Source organism: Ambystoma mexicanum, chromosome 8 (genome assembly GCF_040938575.1).
Source record: "Ambystoma mexicanum isolate Mex_15411 chromosome 8, UKY_AmexF1_1, whole genome shotgun sequence".
NCBI lineage: Eukaryota > Metazoa > Chordata > Amphibia > Caudata > Ambystomatidae > Ambystoma > Ambystoma mexicanum.
In genome coordinates, this window is record NC_090929.1 from 213,347,512 (window position 1) to 213,371,392 (window position 23,881).

At 46.5% G+C, this 23,881-nt stretch overlaps 1 protein-coding gene across 2 annotated transcripts in view; it reads left to right on the plus strand.

The window, feature by feature from the left end:
• Window positions 1–23,881, plus strand: part of VAV2 (vav guanine nucleotide exchange factor 2) — a 1,354,235-nt gene that overhangs the window by 255,874 nt on the left and 1,074,480 nt on the right. For both annotated transcript variants that reach the window (XM_069609623.1, XM_069609624.1), the window contains exon 2: window positions 16,437–16,553. In XM_069609623.1, the coding sequence (XP_069465724.1) occupies window positions 16,437–16,553 (117 nt within the window). The remainder of the gene's footprint in view (window positions 1–16,436; window positions 16,554–23,881) is intronic.

Genomic DNA, 23,881 nt, shown 5'->3' on the forward strand with positions numbered 1-23,881 from the left:
ACGGCAATCAGACATGCCCCCTTCAGAAAGTCGTGCGCTGGCCAGAAAGAGTGCACACACACCACATCACTGACGCAATGCCTGTCAGTGTGTCACTGCTACTCTGGGAAAAGGCAAATCTTCAGCCATCTCAGAAGAAATGAAACGAGTTTTAAGTATTCTGCCAAAGATGGAAGTGAACTAGCTTGAAACACTGTACCAGGCGAAGTAATGTACAACACTGCTCCTGTGCTAATGGAAAGCATAAGAGCTAGAATGCAAAGAACAAAACCAGGACTGGATGGTCTATTCATGCATGCCATGGAACAGCCTCTGAGCTCTGCCGCTGGCATAATCCCCTCCACTCTTACCCCATCTGAGACATTGAGTTTAAGACAAGTAGTTACATGCGTTTGTGAATTGAGTGAATTTTCCTTCGATGTAAGCTGGCGCTTAAAAGAAAAATTAGGTTATTGACCGTCTAGTGTAAAAACTCCCCAAATGTCATCCTTGGAGCCTCCTCCATAGGGCAAAGGGCGAGGTTCCCTCTGTGTTATCCCTCTGATTCATTGATTGAGAGCTGAGCACAGACCCCCTTCTTCGGCGGCGAAAACACGTGGAATCGTTGAATGCTTGGAGTTGTAGTGATGTTTTTTGCAATTCTAAGTTTGAGCGTAAGAGTTCAAGCAGTTTTAGTGACATTGATTCAATGAGAAAGTAACCCCATGGTAAAGGTGCTACTGATGACGCAGGTCCATGGATCAAACTCATTTTAAAGTTGGATCAAATTAAATCAAATCAAAATATTCCGTGTTCAGTCTTTAACGAGCAAGCAGGATTATTTATTGTAGTAGAAAGGGATTCTGGTCACAAATTGAGGAATGATATGAACATCTTTAATTCTCTGATCCTTAACCATACATTAGTACTGTGAACCATGCCCGATCACTAGGCTCGCTTTAAAATGAGCGTCGCAGACTTGTCCACCATTACATTTGACTGGGCTTGTTGAGGCCTTTTCGACATCTATGCCACGCTCTGACGTATGATGGGCAGATCAAAACCTGAAAAGGTTGTCCAAGATTTGCTAGTATTTAAATGATGACCAATACAATTCCCAACCAAATATGGAACATCTCCTATGTCATTTTAAATCCACTGTGTGCATACAAACAATTGTAGAACAGAAATGTCAAGAAATCTGAGCCTTGTTTTCATCCTGGCTCCTTCCTCTTGATGCCCCGTAGTCATCTTTCTAGTGTGCCTAAAACAGAGCTCTCAAGATTACTCTTATTACCAGTGAGAAGGCCATCCATTCGTGTTTTTATTGGAATTCTGGAATTTGTAGTTCTAAATTTATATTGGGAAATTAGTACCCCGGTCCTATTTTTTTTTTTTTTTTATAGCCCGACAATCCCTTACCTGATGTCGTTCCATGGGTCATGTCACTCAATGTTCCTTACCTGTCCGCAACTGGCCATCACGAAAAGGGATAAGGGACTACGCGTAGTCCTTTCTCCCAGTTCCATGGTGGCCATCTTCTTGGTTTACTTTTTTTTATTCACGTTTTAATGCCCGCCAAAGAAAGGGAGAAGGGACTATATATATAGTTCCTTCTCTCTTTTCCATGGTGGCCATCTTGTTTTTTTCTTCTTTTTTTTCAATTGCTAAACGCTGAAGGCGTCTCGCAACTTAAATAAAGACACTCTTAGTATCCCGGTCTTATGGACTGGGATACTAATAGCAATAAGCCCCTCGCTGGGGAGCATTAACGCTTCAGGTAATGTCCCAGAGCTTGCATTAGGACCTTCGCTTTACTCGGCCTGTAACCCTGGGCCCCAGGGCATTACCTGAAGTGGTAATGCCCCCCTAGTTTAAGAATAAGCCAGTCACAGAAGTCAAAGAAAAAACTGTACTGGGTGGCCTGTCCACACGCGGCCAGAAAAACTCGAGTCCTCTGTTAAAAGATAATCGGGCCCTGACAGTCCGTGGACTCGAGATTGGCTTAACGAGAATGACGGGGGCCCCCTGCCCATTGTTTTGTTTGCTTCTGTTTCCCCATTAGAATACGTTTTCGGATCTTGAAATGCACGGTCAATGAGAGGTCCGCTCCTTTAATGGTGCATGCACTTACCGTTGTGAAATTATTCATTCCCGCGAATCCGGCGCACAGTGCATTGCGATTTCTTCAATCCAAAGTATATTTTTGGGTTTATCAATCTATGATGTTGCACTTTTCATTGATAGTATATAGGCACTTATTTTAAGGAAGCATTATAGTTCCTGCCATCGGCTACTTGTGTTCTCAAAGGTCATTTATAATCTAGGAATCTGAAGAGGCAGACAGGCTCCAACACTTTCTTCTTCTTCTGCTGTTTCCTTCTGCTGTTCCTATCCGTCCTTTGGCCCAACTTCGTTTTCATTCCTTTGCGTGCCTTGCTCCTAAATTTTGGAATGCTCCTCCTGTGTGTGTACGTTCCACCCCTACTCTCTCCGTTCTCCTCTTAAACCTCATCTTCTCTCCAGTTCATGAATGTCAATGTTACTTCATGTTGGTTGTTTATCTATTGTTCCTTAGTATTCTACCATTAATGTATATGTTTGATCAGCGCTTAGGTGAAAGCGCAATATAAACCCAAATGAATAAAAGTAGATTGCCATATTGCATCAATTTTCTCAAAAAGACCTACCATGTCCATGATTGAGGGGCAGCCCTCGAGTAATCGCTGGAAGGATTGTAGGTCCATTTGTCTTGCTGAAGAACCCCCCCATCAGCTCCAGACAACATAGCCACTAGGGAGGTATCATGGGAGCTGTAGTCCAAATAATCTGCAGCGCTGCATGCTGCAGACAGCTGCCCTATGGAATGCGTGACAACTTGGTTAAGGATAATTTGAATGATGTCTTGTTGGGGCATACTTAAGTGAGAACAACTAAACTGCAGGTCCCACAGTGCAAAAGGCTGTTTATTTAAATATGCCCGCTATAACACTCAATATCGTAACATAACATAAAAAGTAAGGAGTGGCTCAAGATGTCACATGGTATCGTTGAGAGGTTGAATTCAATTTAATGACTTGGAAGAGGACCATAGTAAAATGTTAGCGTAAGAGATGCGAGTGTCTCAGGAATGGGGTACAAGAATGGACGATGGTCCCAATGGTGGTCCCCCACATCCACAGGGAATGGGCATATCAGTGGCGAAGGAGCTTCAGAAGACAAAAGGTCCATCATGAAATAGTGCTGGAGATGTCGGTGATGGACCATGGTGAGTCGGGACCACTGGCCAAGACCACAAATGAAAGGTATTTGGTCATCGGGGTGCTAGGTTGCTCAGTGATCACCAGGCTTTGACATGACCCTAGAGTCAGATGGTTGCCAGCATGCCATGTTGAAATGACAATCTGTGCAGCGGCTCCCTTCTATATCCGGGATCTGCAAACTTTGGCTCGCCAGATGTTTTGGTCTATAACTTTCATCAGTCCCAGCCAGCATAATCAAAGCTAAGGGATCATGGAAGTTGTAGTCCAGAATATATGTGATACTGCAGGTTGCAAAGCCTTTGCCTATACAATTGGACAACAGATGCTCCACATCTCTAATCCAAAGAAGATCTAGGGGGAAATAAAGCGTATAATGACCCCAACAGGGATGCAGCAGCGGCAAGTAGAGGGTGGCGTTAATAATAATAATATTATTAATAGTGTTTTTTACATAATGCTCCATGCTGGATTCTGCCTGCTTCCACTTTCTGTATTAACACATGTTATTACCTAATTTAATTGTACTGAATGTCTTGAACTCGGAAGGATAACGGGCTGAGCCTACTCTTTCGTAGTTGGAGGAGCTTGTGAAGTGCAGATAGATACATGACTGAGGTGTGCTATCCACCATGTGGGTCTCCACAATGTCTCTGGAGATAACCAGGAGCAATAAAGCTGACGCACTACAAAGAGGCAGCAGCAGTGACTTCATGCCCCCGCCTCCGCGCCCCCAGCAGTGGCTCTTTTCAGGCTCCATCTTCACGCCTTCCCATCAGCCCAGCAGAGTACAGCCAAAGGAACAGGTTTAGGAACAATTTTAAGGGCACCAATACAGCAACAACAAAACTTCAAGTTGATCATCACTTGGATTGGAGAAATTGTGATAATTTGCCAAACTAAGGATTGCCTTGAGAGGGTGCACATGCAGCCCCACCTCTGCTTTGGTTGGCATGAAGTGATCCTTGTGTGCCTAAGATCATTCCCACACTCATCCTGTCTCCAAAAACGCCTTCAACGTTCTAGAGGTGAGCTAAATATCCACGCATCATGATATGAACATGAAATGACTTGGGCAATCTCGCCATAAAGTATTTGCTCCAAGCCCCACATGTGCCAGGACCTGAGTTGGAATGGTAAAGGAGCCCATCCCCAGATGAAGTGTGCAGTGGCATTCCATGGGAATGCTGTGGCTATTTTTGGTGCCAAGGTTTATTGGTGTTGCCTCATATCACCCACAGACTTAAAGGGAGACATTTCTGGTTTAGTTTATTACAATAATACATAAAACGTTCATGGTATAGTCTAGGTTATTGCCATTGTCTGATGAAGGACAGTCAAGAGTTTTGAGGAATTGGTCTAAACAATCGTAACAAGCCTTAAGAAGGCTGGGAGATAGCTCAGGGGCAATGCGCTCACCTTGGAAGCAAGACGAGACGACGCAGGCAACACAGGTTCGATCCCAGGGTCCGCGCTTAGAAACCTCTGGGTATTAAGCGCGTTATAAAAAACCAATTGCAATTACAAAAAGGCCAGAGATTTTGTTTTTTGAATATGCACTTGCCAGTTCTACACTACCTATAATTTCATCTTCCATTTGTACTGTGCCCAGGTCCATTCAAGGCCTCTTTAGATCGAAGTTTGAAGCTGGAGTATAGATGGGACAATAGCGTGGCACTATGGGAGTCTAAACTCTTCCTCCCAGAACCTGTGCTCTGCAGATTAGCTGGAAGAGAATTCCAGAGGTTCAACTGCTATTGTTTTGAGTGCTGGAAAAGGAATATTTTACTGTGGGACCCCAGCAGCGATGGCTGCCCGTGGGGGTTGGCGACGGCCGGGGCTGCGGTGTTTGTTCTCACCTCGCCCCCAAAAAACATTTGTCTCTCAGAAGATTATTCAATAGCATGTGGAAAGTAACCCAATGATTTCGATAATGTGACAAGCAAAGTATAAAAAGTGGACACCTTTTAATCCTTCAAAGATGTTCTTGCATAGTTCCTGCAGAGAACAATCTTAAGATTCGATTTCACTTGGTTTGACTGCCCATCAGTTGCTTAAGTGGCCTTGTGGGTAAGCATCTTGCTCCTGATTTTGGCGATCACGGTTCAAATCCCGAATTCGGCACTGCTCATTGTTTATAGCAGTGCCAACGCATACAACATCAATAAATAGTGCATAGGGAGGGCCCGCATGCCAGATCTGGAGAGAGATATTTGGCATGATCCCAGATCTGGCAAAATCTGTGCCAAATGCCAGAACGTATTGTTTTCCTCCATAGAGCCACACATTATACGTTGGTGATATTAGGATAACCCAGATCTGTGAGCCGGTAGTGCTATCATGTGCCCACCTGCTACCATCCTTTGGGCTGGCACTCTCGTTGTGACTGGCATTGCTATCCTCATGCAAATGCTTAGTCATTTCAGTACTTCTCTAAAGCACTAGAAAGCGCCCCTCGGGTTACACGGCCATCCTCGGAAGCATTGTGCTTAGTGATCTGCTATAGGCTTTGATCGACACTGGGACTCCATCCCTACTTTGCATCGGCTCTCTTACCTTTGCAACTCTTTAGCGTCGGCTTAAGCTCCACCTCCCCATCTCTCTTCCTCTTCTCTGACTCCTTTTCCATTCCTCCGCAGACTGAGGAGGTACGCCCCTGGTGGGGAAGCAATATTCCACTTTCCAGACAAGCCTCAGCACTGTTGCACCACTGCAGTGGTGACTGGCATATTATACAAAACTGTTATCATGTATAGAGCAGTGCAAGTACATGCTCAGACGATCACTCACTTTGCAGTGATTGCTACCAAGCGCCACAGTGCTCCCTTCTTGGCAAAGTGTTGTGAGACTGCAATGGGAAGTAACATGAAGTATGTTCCCAGCTGCAGTGCATCTTCCTTTGTTACCTTGCTGGGGGGAGGGGGGTTCCCCTGCCCCAGGGAATATACATTTCACAGCATTACGTCCTATTCAAACCGGTGTGCAAGGAATGCACTTCTTTGCATGCTCACGGATGCACACGGCACAGAGTGTTTGAAACGCAGAATGTAGCCCTCTACCGTGTACATGAAAACAATTGGCAACAGCGGCCTGTGCCACCAATCGCTCACTTATTGGGAAAGGACGACGAGACAGCCTGGCCAGTGAGTTGAGGCCAGGGTTATCAGTAGCTATTCGGGGTTCAAGAATCGCAAAACGGGTGACTTCCTCTATTCTTGGCTTTACATTCACCAGGCCAGATCAGGTAAATCGGCATTAGGGAGCAGGCTATATATATATCAACCGGAGAAACATGAACCTCAAATAGCTGTGTGCATTGTGAGACAAACTGCCTCATCACGAGTTTTGGCGTTAACCCTTAAATGCAGCGGTAATGCTATTACCGCCACATTTAAGGGTCCGCCAAATCACGGGCCGGTGGTAATGGCGCTGAACATTCCCCATTAGACCCAATGGGGAATGGGAAATTCCCAAATGGGCACAATGGGGAATGGGGATTTACTGTTCCGCCAAACCCGTGATCCGGCGCTAATAGCGCCAGGGGGGTTAGTGGTAGGGCTAATAGCCTTGGCGGTAATACTGCAGGGGTTAGCGCCCAACTTGTGATGAGTTTGCTGCCGCCCTAATGTGCCACTTCTCTGCGTGAGATCACCGGGAGCGTTGTCCTGGAGCGCTGCAATGGTTTCGGGTTGGTGAGGTGTTGCTTTCAGGATACCCCCTGGATTCTGAACGGTATCTGCTGTGTTGACCTTCTGTTGACCTACCGCTTGTCTAGCTTGATAAGCTCAGTAAGGGGGTTTCCATGGCAGTCCAGTAAGGGGGTTTCCATGGCAGTCCAGTAAGGGGGTTTCCATGGCGAGTTTGCTTCCTGCTCGCTTGGACCTGATAGCGACTATTTGCTTTTCCTGCACTCCATTCCTTCCCCTTACACAGGTTCAACATTTTCAGCGCACCTTTTTTGGAGGGAGAATTTAACTCCTTCACTTCCCTCATGATGAACCTAAAGGTCCATTGTAGTGGCCTGATCTTGCCTTTTGGAAATCTGTATGTACCCTCCTGATTTAGGGACTGGTGCATGTTGTGTGTCAGAAGCACATTTTACCTTTGGTTGAGCTTTTGAATGGTGCACGTGACCTGTGCTCCACTAGCACGAATGGCTGCCCTGCGTGTCCGCTGACAGGCCCCCCTTTATGCCCTGGCCTAAATCCAACTTCCTGCCACCCTTCCCAGTGATTGCAATTCCTGTCAATGTATTGCTTATGACTCGAGTCGACTATAACACGTGGCCTTCCCCTCAAGCTGAGGCATGCCAGGCGCCTTACAAATAACCACAAGACATTTTAAAGGTTGAATTGTAACAGACTTAAGATCTGAATAAAAAGCTATTATTGTATTGTTAAGTATGTTACTGCTTGGCGACTGACATGTCCATGCCATGTGTGACGCAGTCAGCCAGTCCGAGCTTTTTAGTAAACAGCTAATAGCATATTGGATTGGAAGGCAGCTAATGTTTAATGGGCAGATGAAACAAGGAGTGCCAGAATGGCAGGAGCTGCTGCCTACAAAAACCGAATTGGATAAAGGTTACTGGCATCTGTGGGTGCACTCCTATTCAGCACACAGTCTAAGCCTAGCAGATCCTGTGCACCCCTTGCCTCCATGCCGGCCTACATAAAATGTTGCCCATTGTATTACATCTTCTATTGGTAAACAATTTGAAAAGTTACCAGAAATTCAAAGTATCACACGGTTATTCTGTAAATAAACCCACCCTTGCGAGGTGAGTAGGAGTTCCCCAATTAAAGTTCTGATTAGTTAGGGCCATTAGTTCAGTTCCATGCAACAAAAAAAGCACTTGTACCTAAAAACGGTATTGCGACAGTGCCATTTCTTCTTTAAGTCTTGGACAAAGTTGCCTACTCGCAGATCCAAAAATACATTGAACTACACAATCTCCTAGGTGTTAGACAATCAGGATTCCGCCCACTACATGGGACGGAAACTGCACTGATGGATTTGAAAACTCAGATCAATGAGCGGAGAGACAAAGGGAAAGCAGCACTTCTACTGTTACTTGACCTCTCCGCTGCATTCGACTTGGTGGACCTCAAGGTCCTCTGTAGACACCTTGACATAGCAGCCCATTTATCCCAAGATGAAGTCAATTGGATAGAATCTTTCCTGAGTGACAGAACCATCAGAGTATTCTCCCCATCAGCAGCGGCCATGTGTGTCCTTGTACAACATATTCACCAAGCCATTGTTCGATGATCTGGACCTTCTGGGTGTCACCTACACTAACTATGCAGATGACACACAGATTCTCCTCCCACTTTCTGGGGATCACGGCAAGGACTTGGCTCTGGTGAACAGGATCTACCTCTTCAATCAGGCATGGATGGCCACACATGGCCTATGCCTGAATGATGACAAGACAGAGTTGATAATTCTTGGCACCACTTCCAGCATATCCAAATTAGGCCACGAATACTCATCCTTCATCATTGATGGCAACAATATTATAGTCTCTAAGGAGGTAAAAACCTCAGGTTTTTACCTGGACGCCACTATGTCATTTCACAAGCAACTGAAATCTTTAGCCTCCTCCACTGCTTACACTTGTAAGCTTATTAGAGCTGGCAAGCCCTTCCTCTCCAATGATAGCTGCATTATACTAGCCAGAGCTCTGATCCTCTCCAGAATGGATTATTGCAATGCCCTATACAGTAGTGCTAACAAAGGCAGTATCCGAAAACTCCAAATTCTACAAAACAATGCTCGGAGCCGCACTAGGCAATAACAAAAGTGCGCATATGACTGCAATTAGATGTCAGTTTAACTGGTTATCTACCCACAACAAAATCCAACTAAAAATAGCCTCTCGGACACTCAAAGCATTACACAACGCCGCCGCCAGCTACCTAATCAATAAACTGTCCAGAAAAACCTCCAGCAGACCCACTAGAGCTGTCAACTCAAACTGCCTGGTGGTACCAAGATTTAAGTCTTCCAAGATCGGCAGCAACAGTTTCCCTGTGAAGGCCGGCAAACTTTGGAACTCACTACCAATCGAGCTGCGAGCTAATTTACCCTATCCTCTCTTCAGAAAGAACCTTATCACCCACATTAATCTATCCAAAGACTAATTCCCTTTCTTCAAACTGTCGTACTACATGACACCCCACCCCGAGTATAAACTTCTGTATATTAATATGTAAATAAATCTCCTGTACGTTTACCATATAGGCATACCACTATATACCTTTGCATGTTACAATGTAATAACTTTGCCGTCATTTGTAATGGCACATTCTTAGCTTTACTTATTGTGTATCTTGTTTGTCTTTGTATACTGTTACCACTTTGTAAGCTTTGCATATCCTTGCTGCGCCCTGCTACCTTCGTGTCTGGTGCGCTTTACAAATTCAATAAACAAACAAAACAATCAAAAATGTTGTAGCACGATTTACATTTTGTTATTGGGAAGTTCTAGAGCCTTCTCTGGGCTCTGCAACCTGCGGCTCTCCCGATGTTTTGGACTACAAGTCCCATCATCTATCACCATTGACTAGTTTGGCTTGGACTGATGGGAGTTTTAGTCCAAAACATCTGGAGAGCCAAAGGCTGCAGACCCCTGCTCTACCTCCTCATGTTCGTCCCTGACGGACAATCAATTGTCCCCCACACTCTTAGATAGGTTGATGCCCCCAGAGAATTTCCACCTCTACGGACAACATCTCTTCTGCAAATCACAGAAGATTTATTTATTCATACATAGAAGGAACAATGCTCTTTTGAGCGAAAAAGAACGTTCAATAGATAGGAAATCAGATTTGATGGGAAACTGTGAGCTTCTTACGATGGGGTGAGTTTGAGGGACATTCTGACCAGGTTGTGGAGGGGAGTAAATGGAACAGTCACCTGGGACAATACACAAGTGGACATACATAGATTAAGGACAACCAACATTGGACATTTTTAAGGTATGGCCAGCTGTGTTTGGGACATGACCATGATGGATTAAGTGCTAGAGTGGAGGCAGAGGAAGTGCGAGACAGAGGCAGTTTAGAGGCGAGGGATGGCAGTGCCAAGGTGGAGGATTGACAGGAGTGATATTTAAAGTCCTTTGGATGTGGTAGCATGGTGCATTCACTAGTTGGTAGAACTCGATTGCTTGACCGTCCACTTCAGAGCTCTTTGCCTACCTCTGCAGGTCACAGGTTTAAAAGGGGGATATCATTGAGTTGGGTAATCATGCGTCTAACACTGAAGAGACAACTGAGTTTATGTATATTAAATTCATAATATTTCAAACTAATATTAAGCAGTGTTACATTCTGGTTCTGAAACTATAGTCTCCATCTCGGTTGAATTAGATGTATGCCTCCTACCCCTTCATGTTGAGGGGTGATCTTGTTAATTAGGTCACTTCTTAATGCATTTATTTCATTGTGCTAAGGAACTCCAAGATATCTAACATAACATCCATCCTTCGTTTGCAGAGGAGGATGATACTAAATTATTTATATAGCGCACAAAGACAAACCAAATCATATGGAGGCGCAGGTGGTAACATAAAAGGTGAATAGTAACTACATAGCATTAGACAAAAGGATCAACTCATCGGGGGAATCCTACCATAAGTGAACAACTTCTGATATTGCTACTATTTATAAAGGAAAGTTTTCAGTGCTCTACGGAATTGATGGAGTGATTCCAGGGACCTAATTACTTGGGGGATGCCATTCCAGAGCTTCGGACCATACACAGCAAATCTTCTATCACCCCTGGGGACACAACAGGAATGGTGGATATTCAATAGCAGATGGTCCCCTGAGCATAACAGCCTAGTCAGTTGGTGTCGACTAAGCTTATCCACTAGGTAGGCTGGAGCAAGCCCCTTCAAGCTCTCTTATATCAAACAGGCAGTCTTAAATTTGATCCCGTCATTGACTGCCAACCAATGTAGGGTACGGCGTACATTCGAGACATCTATTCAGGCTAAGGGTTAATCTGACCGCTGCATTCTGGGCTCTTTGCAGTCCCTGGCGTTGTTTCGCAGGAATTCCAACGAGAAGACTATTGCAATAGCCTAAGTGGGAATTTACCACTGATCCCACTACAGCATAGTCACTGCTTGGAACATAAGGCAAGACATGACGCAGCATACGCAGAGAATACAAAACTTCCTCGACCTTGGCGCTGACCTGACTTTCACTGCCAAGATTATTTTGCCAAATGCATCCAAGATTTTTTTTATCTTGGAGAAAAATTTAAGATCAGCCTCCGTTTTGGCTGGGTTTAGTTGCAGCTGGTTTCCTGTCATCCAGTGACTGACTTCCTATAGACAATGATTGATGATGGAAAAAGTGTGTTCAACATCCCCTACTTGGATGAAAACCTGGGTGTCATCGGCATAAGAATGGAAGTTGATCCGATAACTCGTCAGGATATTCATCAATGGCCGCAAATAAAGATTGAAAAGTAACAGGGAAAGGGAGGATCCCTGAGGAACCCCACAATCAATATGGGTGGAGTCTGAGACCCCCCATTTTCACCTGCTGATGCCGATCTGACAAAAAAGAGACCAACCATTTCAGTGCCTGGTTTGAGACATTGGCCATTTCTTTCAAGCGACTAAGAAGTATGGAATGATCAACAGTGTTGAAGGTCGCATAGATGTGCCATCATGAGTGAATACGCCTTTTTTTTTACATCTTAAGAGTAGTATTTCTGTGATATTCTGCTATATATGTGCTTGGGGAAGATCTTTGTATTTATTTAAGGACAGGGTGTCCTCTAGAACAGAAATGACTTGCAAATTAGGCACTAACAGAGAGCAGGGATAGTCCTAGGGCCGGACGCTTTGCATAAGAGAGCATTGTTGGATGGAAAGACGTATACCGGGTGTTGAAGGGGTAAGAATAGGAACCAGGGACTGGAGGACATAACATATCATTTTAACATTAAGAACTTGAGGTCAGTATTTACATATTTACAAATTACATATACTAGCCCTGAGGGCAGAATACAAGAGAGGTGGCTTGGGCAGTTAGTTTAGACAGGAGGGCAGGGAGGGGTTGTGGGGGCTCCTTCCATTGCTAGCAGGTGTGGTTTGAATCTCGATTGTAAGAGTTCCACAGACAAGATGGGTGTGAGGGCCAAGAGAGAGTGTTTCAGCAGAGCGGGGAAAAGGCACAAAAGCATGCGGTGCGAGCGAGGGATAAGTTGTGAGTAGATCAGGAGTGAATAGTTTGAGAGGGACAGCACAGTGAGATGCGTTCAGCTCGGTAGTGGGGGGGCAAGACCATGGACGGATTTATAGATTAGTAGCAGTCATTTAAAGAGTGTGATTTTGCATGGAGAGCCCTCCTGCTGTTTGGCAAAGGTGGGGGAGGACCTGGATAGTAGAAAACGGTGAGTGTTGCAAAGTTGAAGTCGTTGTTTAGGGGAGCCCACAAGTAGAGGGGTAGTCCAAGAAGCTCATCTGGCAGTCCAGTTTCTGAGTATAAGAGTGAAGAAGGGTTTTAGTTGAATGGTGCATGAGGTGCAGATAGATTCTTCTAATATTTAGTGGATTGAGTCTGGCTGTGTTGGCAGGGGCCGCAATGAACTTGTAGTGTTTCAGGTTGCTGCCAGGGAACCCTATGGTTGAGAGCCATGGGTGGGAGGAAAAGATGTGGCAGAGGGTTGAGTGGGGTTGACGGCAGAGGAAGGGAGAAACAGGACTTCCTCATTTGAAGAGTTTAGCATGAGGGAGGGAGGGAGTGTAGAGCGATCCACTGGCAGATGGCGTTTAGCCCGTTGTTAATGCGTTTGGAGATTGCAGGAGTGAAGGAGTGGAAGCAGAAGCATCCCTTGGTGGTATCAGCGCTGAGGTGATGGCTAAAGCCAAATGAGGAAATGAGTTTGCTGAGGGATGTTGGAAGATGAGGAAAGCCCTTTTCATTTGAGATGGTGTTTATGGTTAGAAGATAATTTTGTTACAAACAAACCTAAATTCTGTTACAAAAAACCCTTCATTTGTTGTCTTCTCTATTGCTTGGCATATTTATTTATTTATTGTAAATTTTTATGGCGCCTATAGACAAGTGTTGTTTCCAAGTGCCGCAAGGCAAAAAAGGTGGGGGGGGACTTGGGGAAAAACAAACACGAATGGTCGTACTAGGCCTTGTGACATTTTACTGTGCAAATGCAGAGACAAAAAGTGCAGGGGGAGGGTGGACGAAGGGGCAGGGCAGGGGAGAGGGAACAGTGGGGTAGAGGGTAAGTGTAGGAGTTGGGGGCCCAGAAGGCTGAGCAAGTGCTGAGGGGAGCCACGAAGGACAAGTGCAGGGGAAGTGGGAAAGGGAGAAGTGCGAGTATGGGGGGACCAGATTCAGGCTAGTCTGGGAAGGGTGCCCGGGGGCAAGCGCTGGTAGGGATACTGAGGGGTGTAGGGAAGGCATGGTATCACAAGAATGACACTGACACAATGGGTACAATTTGTAAACCCTTTATTGAAATTGTTGGGGCTGGAGAAACTACTTTGCCCTATAACTAAGATGGGAGTAGTCTCGACCATCAAATAATAAATAACGTAGCCCTAGTGGAGTCTGTCAAATCAAAATGGCCTATGCTTAGAAAACCTAATGCCTGCCCTATCTCTTGTACAAAACGTGTAAAAAAGGAGAAATGTATGCAAAAGGAATAATTAGTGTTCAAAAGAATAAATGTGACTGAACCAGCTCTCTTCACCGCGTTGGAACTCACAGAGTAAGGCTGTCCCTGTAGGCAGGATGACACACTCTGGCTCGGTTTCCAACAGAATAAACAGTTCCAAAATGTGGATCGCGGCCTGCCTGGCCTTGCTCATTAAAGTCTCTTTTCCTGACTTCCAAAATAAAGTTTCAACCAAAAAGTTCATGAAGGTCCCCCTCTGTCGGGCTCAGACCTTTCACCACACAGTTCAAGTCGGTCCCCCCTCTGTCGGGCTCGGGGGGGGGGGAGGAAGGGAGAGAGGGGAGTAGAGAGGGAGACTGACTCTGACTCACAGGGGGGGGCGGGTCAAGGCCTGGACCCTGTAAGAGACCAGGCACCAGCGGAGGGACATTAGCATGGCAGGGGGAGAAGGGAGGAATAGAAAAGGAAAGACTTGAGAAGTTTCTGGAACTTAAGAAGATGTGGCTCAAGTCTAACGGGGCAGTGAGGCCATTCCAGAATGAGGCTCCAGCCGAGGAAAGGGATCTACCTCACACTCTCTGCTTGGAGAAGCCTCTGACCTGCAGAGAGTTGGAGATAGAGGACCGAAGAACTCTAGCAGGGAGGGAAAGCTGATGTAGAGAGGCCCCAGACAGCCTTGTGGATGATGCGATGGGTCTTGAATTTGGTCCTTGCGGTCCCCGGCAGCCAGTGGCGAGATGTTGGGGCTGGAGAGATGCCGTCCTTGGGATTGAGGCCAAGGATAAGTCTTGCAGCCGGATAAAACTCTCATCACATTTGTGTTGACATACATGTATGATAGAGGCTGGGCTTCAGGACCCCCCACATGAACTGCAAATTAATAATTTGGCTGCACTAGCCTGTCTGGACTTGGAACTAGCTAGCCTTTTGGTTGTTGCCCCTGAGCTTTTATCCAGGGCCACAACCAAATGACCCGGGGCTATAGCCCCCTCGCCCCCCCCCCCTAGCAATGCCTCTGTAAAGTTGAGCCACACACCTGGAGGGAATTTATTTTGGGTGGGGTGGAGCGGGGGCAGGGGGGGGTTCCTCTTTTAACTCGAGGTACCTGACATTCATGGGGATTGTCACCTTCACAAGAGTCCAGTGAAGGCATCTTATGCTGTTAAAGTAATTGGTACTTTCGATGCCAGCGTGGGCTGACACTGGGCAACACTATTCATCATTCTTCTAACTATCATTGCAGCAAAAAGGAACATCTTTAGAATCAATATAAGAGAATGTTTAGCATTAGATATAGCAATAAAATGCAAGATGATGTTCAATTGGATTGAGAAATGTGTAATGATTAAGTGAAAAGTAACTTTGGCCTTTGCTGAAACTCAGGATTATCTTGAGGGAGGGATGTGTGTCCATACCCCTGCTGGCTTGCAGTTGTCATTTCACTCGTAAAATATTTCCAGAGCACGTTTTCACACCAAAGTTACTTTCACCAATGTTTTCAATCTGAACTTCATATTGATGCACTATAATATCAACGTGAAAAGACTTTGCTATTCCCACCTCTAAGCACTTGCTCCTGGCCTCTAAAGGTGCCAAGTCCCGAGTTGCAATAGCTTATTAACCCGTCCCCAGTTTGTGTGCAAAGAAATTCACTCTGATTGCCAAATGGTTAACATGCCAATATTTTAGATTGGTGTGAAGGCGCGTGTTTAAGGTATTTTTGTTGTCTCATTTATGAGCTGTTATCCTTCTGCCACGGCCTCTGTCCAGCACCCACAGCCAGTCGCGGGTTAGGTGCACGGCTAGAAGCGGTGGGTTTGCCGTTGAGGTTGACTGTGGCGAGCGCTTGTGCAGGGATTGAATGGGCGTTTTGGGTGGTGGGGGTGTCTATGAGAAGCTCTGGGGGCCGTTGTCTGGGGCCAAATGTATTGCATCGTGGAGTTTGCCTTTGGTGGTAGTCCAGGGCTCGCAGACCTTTTCTGCGCGCTGCTGGGACTGCGGCTGCCCGATTCAATAATTCAGCTGCCGTCCCCGGTTTGGCGGCGAATGCCCCACTGAGCTCAGATCTGAAGAGTTTATTTTGGCAGACGCTCTCGCCTCGCAATAAAGCATTCTTGAGTCACCTGCTGAGTGTTGCGCGCGTTGAATAATTCATTAGTTGCTTAATCTTAAAGTTCAAATATTTCGGAGTTTGATCTGCACTTGTGTAAGAGTCTGCAGCAAAATCTCTAATCCCTTCTCCTCCAGAAGATGTGCAATAGATGACTTTTTGATTATGATCAAATGCTTTTTAAGATGCATCTTTTGTGAGGGTTTGTATCTTGAAACTGCAAAGTAGATCTGTGAGGCTGGCACTTATTCGGGGAGGGCGTTGAGAAGTGGGAAATGACCAATTGTCATGGTGGGGTTATTATCTTGATTGCTCTGCATTTCTGTTTTCTAAGAATATGGTTTGAAATGCAAATTTGTTGAAGGGATGTGGACTTGGGATGCAGTGACTGAACCTTTCCTTTTCTCTTCCCTTTTCCCTAAAAGTTCTTATGTCTGAAGAATATCCGGACTTTCTTAAAAGTGTGCCACGACAAATTTGGCTTACGGAGTTCCGAGCTCTTTGATCCTTTCGACCTATTTGATGTGCGGGATTTCGGAAAGGTAAGGGTTGCTTTTGACCTTCAGAATGATGCTACCAACCTGTGGCTTCTGGTTGGAGACGGACTGACCTAAGAGGTGATGGGGCAGCGTGAGGGTGATTCTGCCCCAGGCCAATTGACCCTTCAATGGCACCGCCCTATCAGGGGGCGAATATGCTGATTTCCCTGCCAGTTGATCTGTATTGGGTGCAAATGAAAACACCAAAGGGCCAAAACTGCTAGAATGTGTTGGATGGATTTGGTTTAAAATAAATCATTTGTGGACTTTTTCTTAAGGAACTCCACCTCTAGAATTCAGTGCATTTCATGTGGGAGACTGCCATTGTTGTGATGAGCTGAATATGTTAGACAATTGATCACAGTGTTTCACAAACTAACATTTTTTACAGTCTGCAGACAAAAGGATCTGACCTTGATTAGAAATAAGTTGAAATATTTGGACTCCTGCTTGGTCCCTTTCTTTTGCTTTTTTTCAAAATGGTTCTCCACACAGTGCTGCAATGTTGACCACCGTTTGGGTTACTCTTGGCATATTGGAAAGAGGAGATGTCTTGCCTGGGTGAGTCTTTGTACGTATGTTATTTTTTTTGTAGCATGTACCTAATTGGTGCTTGTGTGTAGTCTGCCGGAAATTGGTAAATACTGCTCGAATCAACCTTTAGGCACTCCGTGGCATATTGGCAGTGCGCTCTGAGGGAGCGGTCCTGATATGACGGGAGAAAGTCCCATCCGAAATGAATCGCTGGATGCTGTTAAGGCCCAACGTAGTACCGCTCAGTGGTCGCCGTATGCTTTGAGAAAGCAATCATGCAAAGGACATAGATACTATCTGTAGTGCATTTCTGGTTGCTGCTGCATAATCCGACGATGTGGTCAAAAATGTTTTTTTCGGATGGGACTTTCTCCCGTCACATCAGGACCGCTCAGAGCGCACTGCCAATATACCACAGAGCGCCCAAAGGTTGATTCCAGCAGTATTTACCAGTTTCCGCCAGCTTACACACAAGTAACTTTGAATTGACTTCCTGGTGAGGCTGGTCCCGAGTTAAACATCCAGGATCTACTTTATGAACCTGATAAATTGCAGACAACTGTTGTTTTGTCTCTGCTGTGTCTTACTCTTTCCAAACTTTGTTCTAAAGATGTTCAGTTTTTGGGTGGTTTTGTTTAGTTTTTCTTATTGCGTTTGAAAGTATGGTATGTGTGTGGTATACGAGATAAGGTTTGCAGAGGAATGAAAGAAAAGAGGGTGTGGGAGCAAGAATGGAGCTCCTGTGTGATGACTATATTGGTTGTTTTATAGTAACCTGTGATGATTAGATGTTGAGCTTGGTTAATTTTTGTATATATTTAAAAAAATGGCATTCGACAATGAAAATAGAATTTATCATAATATTACATGATACATTCTGAGTCTGAACTTGACTGTAATTGCAATAGGGCGCATTGTATTTGGTGTTGCAATTTATTGTTCAGGCATAACATGAGATTGACAACAATCCCAGCAGATTAAATTTGCCTTGCGAGCAGGGTTACAAAGTTAAATTGTGATCTACTAGCCATGCATGAAAGGTCCCTCGTCACCTCAATTCTCCAAATACACAAAGCGCACCATTTCTTACTCGCCAAGAGTTCATCAGTAGCCAGTGGCTAGTGGGGAGTGCAAGTTTTGAGGCCTTTTAGGGCTGTCGGGTTTGTGCTTCTTTTGGTCATTGCTGCCTAGGGGTTTTCACATTGCACTTCAATAAGGTATCCACGCGTTGAACTGTGCTTGTGGGGGCGGGAGGAGCGAGTGGGGGGATGTCCTGGGTTAGAGCATGTTGCAAAATTCCACAAATGGCGTCGGACCAGCATACCTTTTTCTCTGTTTAATCCTCTGCGCGCCTGGAATGGGTGGGGGGTTTCTTCAAAAGTGAATTGATCCAGGTCACGTGTCCTCTAAACGTTGTGTGCGAGGTTTGCTCACTTCCTGCTGGGCATGTTGGTGTCATCCTCATTGCATATTGTGCCAGCCCTTCTCAGAGATGTGCAATATTCCACTCATTGGGGATCGTGTGTTTTATTGGTGTTTAAAAATGCTTCTTATAATATTTAACAGGTCCATGGGGGATTTCATGTATGTTTGTGGTTTAAGTACCTCCATTTGGCTCCTTTCTAAATGTTGCCCCACAGACCCCATATTGTCACCGGCTTAACCCATGCGTTTCCAGTGTCATGATGTTAGGTAGTAGTCGTCCCAGGAATTAATATCGCTGGCTACCGTTTGCGAATGAATGTCGTGGTAAGGTTTTGCGCCATAGCGCTCACAAGCTTCCACTCCACTGTATTGTGCGCCTGTGTAATAGGACATTGGTGATGTAACCTTGTGACAGCATGGGTTATGCTTTCTCTCAGAAAAAGAAAATGATAAAGCCGCTGTCTGAATATGCCGGCTTTCCATCCACTACGATAAGGCTTTTTTTAAGACTTTCAAAATAAAATATATATATATTTTTTTAAGGTTTATGATGTAATGCGGTTTTAGCACCAAGGAGCAACCCTGGCCTTTACATAGAATGTTGAGTGTGGAAGGAGCAATCCAAACACAGGGTTCTGAACACACAGCAATTGGGGCCCAGTTGAGAGAGGGTTGCATAAACCATCATCTGATGGTCAGCCGTAATGTAGGACATGTGACTGCGAAAACACTTGGTGGCACACTGATGATACCCATATACACACCTATACAGTCTGAGGCAGACGCATAGGAAGTGATATACGTGCCTAGAATAGCGCGCTTCTTGGTCACATGGCTCCAACCTTAGTAATTCATCCTCTAGACAAGGGGTTTGCAACATGTGGCTCTTCGGATATTCTGCACTACAACTCCTATAATACCACACCAATGACTATACTGGCTAGGGGTTATGGGAGGTGTAGTCCAACCATTTCTGACAGGAGCCAGGGTTCTAGCTATTCAGGGGCATAGTGGACTCTGATCGTCATAAGTAGTTATTCTCCCAAGTAATGGAACCCCATTAGTCAACAAGTTTCCTCTCTGGCCTCAAAGAACCCATTCTTAAAAGGATTACCTTACAGTTTGAGCTGCCAGACTAAAGCGGCATGCCTAAGGACTGGCAAAGAGGCAGGATTCCTACTCTAAAGCGGCATGCCTAAGGACAGGCAAAGAGGCAGGATTCCTACTCTAAAGCGGCATGCCTAAGGACAGGCAAAGAGGCAGGATTCCTACTCTAAAGCGGCATGCCTAAGGACAGGCAAAGAGGTAGGAGTCCTACTCTAAAGCGGCATGCCTAAGGACAGGGAAAGAGGTAGGAGTCCTACTCTAAAGCGGCATGCCTAAGGACAGGCAAAGAGGCAGGATTCGTACACTAAAGTGGAATGCCTAAGGACAGGCAAAGAGGCAGGATTCCTACACTAAAACGTCAGGCCTAAGGACAGGCAAAGAGGCAGGATTCCTACTCTTAAGCGGCATGCCTAAGGACAGGCAAAGAGGCAGGATTCCTACACTAAAGCATCAGGCCTAAGGACAGGCAAAGAGGCAGGATTCCTGCTCTTAAGCGGCATGCCTAAGGACAGGCAAAGAGGCAGGATTCCTACACTAAAGCATCAGGCCTAAGGACAGGCAAAGAGGCAGGATTCCTACTCTTAAGCGGCATGCCTAAGGACAGGCAAAGAGGCAGGAGTCCTTCACAAAATCAACTTTGTATTTGCAGCCCACAGCCATTGCTCAATAGCTCAAAGTGATAGGCACTACCTTGGCATTTAAGCCAACCAGGTAGGTGATCCAGCTACTAAAGACACTGCAGCAAACCATAACCTCTGAGTACACGCTGACATTCAGTGCAAGCTTAGCTCCACAGAGTGGCAACCATGCAGCCTTCTTCAAGTAGACGTCCCACCTAGCAGCAAAGAAGACCAATGCAAGGAGGACACCTTCTCTCTCATCAACAACTAAACAGGCGACAGCAAGACCTTCCTCTCCGCTGTGTAAATCTCCCCGGCCTTCAGGGTACCACCCCCCAGTCCGTGATCAAGATGCCTGGTCCAGTTGAGCTATTGGTCAGCGGTAAGAGTCGGGGCACAGAACCGCCTCCCAACTAATCCGCCCCTCCACCCCCCACACAAATTTGCTTGTCTGGAAATACTGGGCCTACTAAGAAAAGAAGGGGTCACGCGGAAGGAAAATCCCCAAAACTTGAGCTGGGCAGGAAGTTTGAGGTTCACCCTGGCATCTGTTTGGCTGGGGGCACTGGGAGTGCCCACCACCTGATATAATAGATGATGCTGAAGAACAGAGGCACAGGCACCGAGCTGCCAGGTCAGGGCAGTCTTTCATATGGCAGAAAGATGCTGGCCTCACAAGCATGCCTCTGAGTCCCACATCATCTCCGAAGGGTTCTGCCATTGTGTAAGCTGCAGGAGCTGTCCCCTCTTCCTGACGTGTGTGACGTGAGTGGGGCAAGGCCTCCTCTCATTCTGTTTGGGATTGTACAAGGGAACCCTAGCTAGGAACCAACAGAGGACACAGTATTTGAGGTTTACAGAGTGCAATGGGATCTTGCATGTTGTAGTAGCTGGGCAATCCCTTACTACAGCGGTGCTATTCACCTCAGAGTAACAGGTCCTAAGTCACCAGTAGGTATTTCCCGAGGAGCCGTGTTTTGAATTCCTTCCTGAGCTGCAGGCGTGCTAGTGGGACCAGAGAGACCCCATCCGCTATAACTCGTCTGTCTCTTCCAAGCATCCTCTGGGAAAAGGGGATGGACAGATGGATGGGCCGACTCCCAGCCACTCCTTTTAAAAGTTAAGAGTTGAAAGATTCTGGATCACTAAATGACAATTCTCCTACTTGGCTAAGGTCTTTGCGGAAGAAAAAAGTATTTTAATTTTTAAAAGGGCGAGTATGCTTTGCTCCCTGCTTTCTTTGCGGCCAGGTGCTCCTGTGTATGCACGTAGGTATTTGAGCTTGATCTCCAGAGCAGGCGGCGCATTAGTAGGGCTCCTGGTGTGAACACATGCATGGAGCATTGGCCAGATGCTAGGGGGGGCTAAGGGGGCTATAGCCCCTGGTCTTTTGGTTGTAGCTCCGGATAGAATCTCAGGAGTTACAAGCAAAAGACTAGCTAGCCCCCAGACCCGACAGTTCCGACATTAGCTTAGCCCTGGGTCTTTTCCAGACCTGGCAACACCCCTGGCATGGGCATTAAGTGGCAGACAGCAGCATATCTTTTAACCCTTGCCAGTATTGGTGGTGGGACGGGACACTACTTACATGCAGTGCTGAGTAGAGTTGTGATCATGACATTGTAACTGAGCGTGTTTATGTCCAGCAATGGCGCAGGAGTTTTTAGGGTTCTGTATTTTGTGCATTCATCAGAGCACCGGGGACGTATTGAATGGAAGATTGATAGGCTGGAGGCACATGTTTGTATGAGAGTGGATGGTCTGGGGCAACGTATGGGCTGGGGCACATGTTTGTATGGGATATGGATGGTCTGGGGGCAATGTATGGGCTGGGGCGCATGTTTGTATGGGATATGGATGGTCTGGGGGCAATGTATGGGCTGGGGCGCATGTTTGTATGGGATATGGATGGTCTGGGGCAATGTATGTGCTGGGGCGCATGTTTGTATGGGATATGGATGGTCTGGGGGCAATGTATGGGCTGGGGCGCATGTTTGTATGGGCGATGGTTGGGCTGGGGGCAATGTATGGGCTGTGGCACTTGAATTGTATGCGAGATGGATGGTCTGGGGGCAATGTATGGGCTGGGGCACTTGAATTGTATGGGAGATGGATGGTCTGGGGGCAATGTATGGGCTGGGGCGCATGTTTGTATGGGATATGGATGGTCTGGGGGCAATGTATGGGCTGGGGCAATTGAATTGTATGGAGATGGATGGTCTGGGGGCAATGTATGGCCTGGGGCGCATGTTTGTATGGGATATGGATAGTCTGGTGGCAATGTATGGGCTGGGGGCATGCTTTGTATGGGAGATGTATGGCTGGGGCGCATGTTTGTATGGGAGATGGTTGGTCTGGTGGCAATGTATGGGCTGGGCGCATGTTTGTATGGGAGATGGTTGGTCTGGTGGCAATGTATGAGCTGGGGCACTTGAATTGTATGGGAGATGGATGGTCTGGGGGCAATGTATTGGGCTGGGGCGCATGTTTGCATGGGAGATGGATGGTCTGGGGCACTTCTTTTGTATGGGAGATGGATGGTCTGGGGGCAATGTATGGGCTGGGGCGCATGTTTGTATGGGATATGGATGGTCTGGTGGCAATGTATGGGCTGGGGGCATGCTTTGTATGGGAGATGTATGGCTGGGGCGCATGTTTGTATGGGAGATGTAGGGCTGGGACGCATGTTTGTATGGTAGATGGTTGGTCTGGTGGCAATGTATGGGCTGGGCGCATGTTTGTATGGGAGATGGTTGGTCTGGTGGCAATGTATGGGCTGGGCACATGTTTGTATGGGATGTGGATGGTCTGGTGGCAATGAATGGGCTGGGGCGCATGTTTGTATGGGAGCTGGATGGTCCGGGGGTAATGTATGGGCTGAGAGGTGCATGCTTGTATGGGAGATGGATGGTTTTGGGGGCAATGTATGGGCTGAGAGGTGCATGCTTGTATGGGATATGGATAGTCTGGTGGCAATGTATGGGCTGGGGGCATGCTTTGTATGGAGATGTATGGCTGGGGCGCATGTTTGTATGGGAGATGGTTGGTCTGGTGGCAATGTATGGGCTGGGCGCATGTTTGTATGCGAGATGGATGGTCTGGTGGCAATGTATGGGCTGGGGCACTTGAATTGTATGGGAGATGGATGGTCTGGGGGCAATGTATTGGCTGGGGCGCATGTTTGCATGGGAGATGGATGGTCTGGGGCACTTCTTTGTATGGGAGATGGATGGTCTGGGGGCAATGTATGGGCTGGGGCGCATGTTTTGTATGGGATATGGATGGTCTGGTGGCAATGTATGGGCTGGGGGCATGCTTTGTATGGGAGATGTATGGCTGGGGCGCATGTTTGTATGGGAGATGTAGGGCTGGGACGCATGTTTGTATGGTAGATGGTTGGTCTGGTGGCAATGTATGGGCTGGGCGCATGTTTGTATGGGAGATGGTTGGTCTGGTGGCAATGTATGGGCTGGGCACATGTTTGTATGGGATGTGGATGGTCTGGTGGCAATGAATGGGCTGGGGCGCATGTTTGTATGGGAGCTGGATGGGTCCGGGGGTAATGTATGGGCTGAGAGGTGCATGCTTGTATGGGAGATGGATGGTTTTGGGGGCAATGTATGGGCTGAGAGGTGCATGCTTGTA